Source organism: Parus major, unplaced genomic scaffold (assembly GCF_001522545.3).
Source record: "Parus major isolate Abel unplaced genomic scaffold, Parus_major1.1 Scaffold595, whole genome shotgun sequence".
Taxonomy (NCBI): domain Eukaryota; kingdom Metazoa; phylum Chordata; class Aves; order Passeriformes; family Paridae; genus Parus; species Parus major.
This window is the reverse complement of record NW_015379483.1, coordinates 4,294-7,939: the sequence shown is the minus strand read 5'-3', so window position 1 is coordinate 7,939 and position 3,646 is coordinate 4,294. Positions and strand designations below refer to the sequence as shown.

At 55.3% G+C, this 3,646-nt stretch overlaps 1 protein-coding gene across 1 annotated transcript in view; it reads left to right on the top strand.

Moving 5' to 3' along the window:
• The window catches only part of LOC107199345 (alanine aminotransferase 1-like), a 12,091-nt gene that overhangs the window by 4,448 nt on the left and 3,997 nt on the right, over nt 1-3,646 (top strand). The window contains exons 4-5 of the mRNA XM_015616669.2: nt 1,257-1,523; nt 1,618-1,754. Of these exons, the coding sequence (XP_015472155.1) occupies nt 1,257-1,523; nt 1,618-1,754 (404 nt within the window). The remainder of the gene's footprint in view (nt 1-1,256; nt 1,524-1,617; nt 1,755-3,646) is intronic.

The window sequence follows — 3,646 nt, the reverse complement described above, 5'->3', positions numbered from 1 at the left end:
TGGGATTTTTGGGGTGGGATATCTGGGATGGGATATTTGGGGTGGGATATTTGGGATGGGATATTTGGGATATCAGGGATGGGATATTTGGGGTGGGATATTTGGGATGGGATATTTGGGGTGGAATATTTGGGATGGGATTTTTGGGGTGGGATATTTGGGGTGGAATATTTGGGTTGGGATATTTGGGGTGGGATATTTGGGGATGGGATATCTGGGATGGGATATTTGGGGTGGGATATTTGGGATATCAGGGGTGGGATATTTGGGTTGGGATATCTGGGATGGGATATTTGGGATGGGATATTTGGGGTGGGATATCAGGGATGGGATATTTGGGATGGGATATCTGGGATGGGATATTTGGGGTGGGATATTTGGGATATCAGGGATGGGATATCTGGGGTGGGATATTTGGGGTGGGATATCAGGGATGGGATATTTGGGGTGGGATATTTGGGATGGGATATTTGGGATATTTGGGATGGGATATTTGGGATATTTGGGGTGGGATATCAGGGATGGGATATCTGGGATGGGATATCTGGGATGGGATATTTGGGATGGGATATTTGGGGTGGGATATCGGAATGGGATATTTGGTGTGGGATATTTGGGATGGGATATCAGGGATGGGACAGATTCCATGGGGGAAGACCTGAGGTGAGGTCCTGGGGTGGACTGGGAACTCAGGATGGAGACCCCAAAACTGAACTTGGACCCCAAATCTGGACTGGGGCCCCAAAACAAAACTGGGACCCCAAATCTGGACTAGGGCCCCAAAACAAAACTGGGACCCCAAATCTGGACTGGGGCCCCAAATCTGGACTGGGACCCCAAAACTGAACTGGGATCCCAAAACTGAACTGGGACCCCAAAATGGCACCCCAAAACTGGATGGGGATCCCAGAACTGGGATCCCAGAACTGAACTGGGACCCCAAGGCTGGACTGGGATCCTGGGGCTGGACTGGTACCCCAAGACTGAACTGGGACCCCAAAACTGCGTCCCCAAAACTGAACTGGGACCCCAAAACTGGGACCCCAAGTCTGGACTGGGACCCCAGATGTCAGAGCCCAGAACTGGGACCCCAAAACTGGATGGGGACCCCAAAACTGAACTGGGACCCCCGAACTGGGACCCCAGAAGTGGACGGGGACCCCAGAACTGGGACTGCAAAACTGAACTGGGAGCCCAGAACTGGGACCCCAAGTCTGGACGGGGACCCCAGAAGTGGATGGAGACCCCAGAAGTAGATGGGGACCCCAGAAGTGGGACCCCAAAACTGGATGGGAACCCCAGAGAAGTGGGAGCCCAAAACTGTTCAGGGACCCCAAGTCTGGACGGGGACCCCAGAAGTGGATGGGGACCCCAAAACTGGATGGGGACCCCAGAAGTGGGAGCCCAGTTTTGGGGTGCCCAAGTCCCCCGTGGTGTCCCCAGGCCAGGTGCAGAGCCGGGAATGCATCGAGGACGTCATCAAGTTCGCCTACGAGGAGAAGCTTTTCCTCATGGCCGACGAGGTGGGCGTGGCCGGCAGGGGACGTGTCCCAAATTCCCGGGAAAATCCCGGAATTGCGGGTGACATCCCGGGATGTCCCATCTCATCCCGCCCAGGTGTACCAGGACAACATCTACGCCAAGGGCTCGGCCTTCTACTCGTTCAAGAAGGTCCTGAAGGAGATGGGGCCGCCCTACTCGGATTCGGTGGAGTTGGCCTCCTTCCACTCCATCTCCAAGGGATACATGGGAGAGTGAGTGCCGGGAATTCCGGGATTGTCACCTCCTGCCCTGGGATCCCAGAGGTCACCATGGATCCCGTGGGATTGGATGGGGGAGGGTGTGGGATGGAGAGGCCACCACCCCGTGGATGTCCTGGATTGGGGATGGAGATGCCACCAGCCCATGGATCTCCTGCATTGGGGATGGAGATGCCACCAGCCCATGGATCTCCTGCATTGGGGATGGAGATGCCACCACCCTGTGGAACTCTTAGATTGGGGTTGGAGATGCCACCACCCCGTGGATCTCCTGGATTGGGGATGGAGATGCCACCACCCCGTGGATCTCTTAGATTGGGGTTGGAGATGCCATCACCCCATGGATCTCCTGGATTGGGGTTGGAGATGCCACCACCCCGTGGGTCTCCTGGATTGGGGATGGAGATGCCACCACCCCGTGGATGTCCTGGATTGGGGTTGGAGATGCCATCACTCCATGGATCTCTTAGATTGGGGTTGGAGATGCCACCACCCCGTGGATCTCCTGGATTGGGGATGGCCAGGCCGTCACTCTGTGGATCTCCTGGCCTGGGGTTGGAGGTGACATCAGATGTGGATTTCGAGATTCCATGGATGCCATATCTTAACCATGGATTTCCGTTCCAAACCCCCACCCATGGATCCCATCCATGGTTCCCACCTACATCTCCCATCCATGGCTTCCATGATGAACCCCCATCCATGGATCCTTCTCCATAGGTTCTCATCCATAGATTCCATCCCTGGATCCTTCTCCACAGGTTCCCATCCATGAATCCCATCACAGACCCCCACCCATGGATCCCATCCCAAACCCCCATCCATGGATGACATCCATGGCTCCTTCTCCATAGGTTCCCATCCATGGATTCCCATCCCAAACCCCATCCATGGCTCCTCCTCCATAGGTTCCCATCCCAAATCCCCACCCCAAACCCTCATCCATGGATCCCATCCCCAAATTCCACCCACATCTCCCATCCATAGCTCCTTCTCCATAGGTTCCCACCCATGGATCCCATCCCAAATCCCCATCCATGGATCCTTCTCCATAGGTTCCCATCCATTGATTCCCATCCCAAACCCCCATCTATGGCTCCTTCTCCATAGGTTCCCACCCCAAACCCCCATCCCACACCCCCATCCATGGATTCCCATCCTAAATCCCCATCCATGGCTCCTTCTCCATAGGTTCTTACCCATGGATCCCATCCCAAACCCTATCCATGGCTCCTTCTCCATAGGTTCCCATCCCAAACCCCCATCCATGGCTCCTCCTCCATAGGTTCCCATCCATTGATTCCCATCCCAAACCCCCACCCGTGGATCCCATCCCCAAATTCCACCCATGGATCCTTCTCCATAGGTTCCCACCCATGGATCCCATCCCAAACCCCCATCCATGGACCCCATCCCAAATCCCACCCACATCTCCCATCCATGGCTCCTTCTCCATAGGTTCCCACCCATGGATTCCCATCCCAAACCCCCATCCATGGACCCCATCCCCAAATTCCACCCACATCTCCCATCCACGGCTCCTTCTCCATAGGTTCCCATCCATGGATTCCCATCCCAAACCCCCATCCATGGATCCTTCTCCATAGGTTCCCATCCATGGATCCCATCCATGGCTCCTCCTTCATAGGTTCCCATCCACGGATTCCCATCCCAAACCCCCACCCCAAACCCCCATCCATGGATTCCATCCATGAATCCCACCCACATCTCCCACCCATGGGTCTCATAATGGTCCCCCATCCATGGCTCCTTCTCCATAGGTTCCCATCCCAAACCCCCATCCATGGATCCCATCCCCAAATTCCACCCACATCTCCCATCCATGGCTCCTTCTCCATAGGTTCCCATCCATGGATTCCCATCAC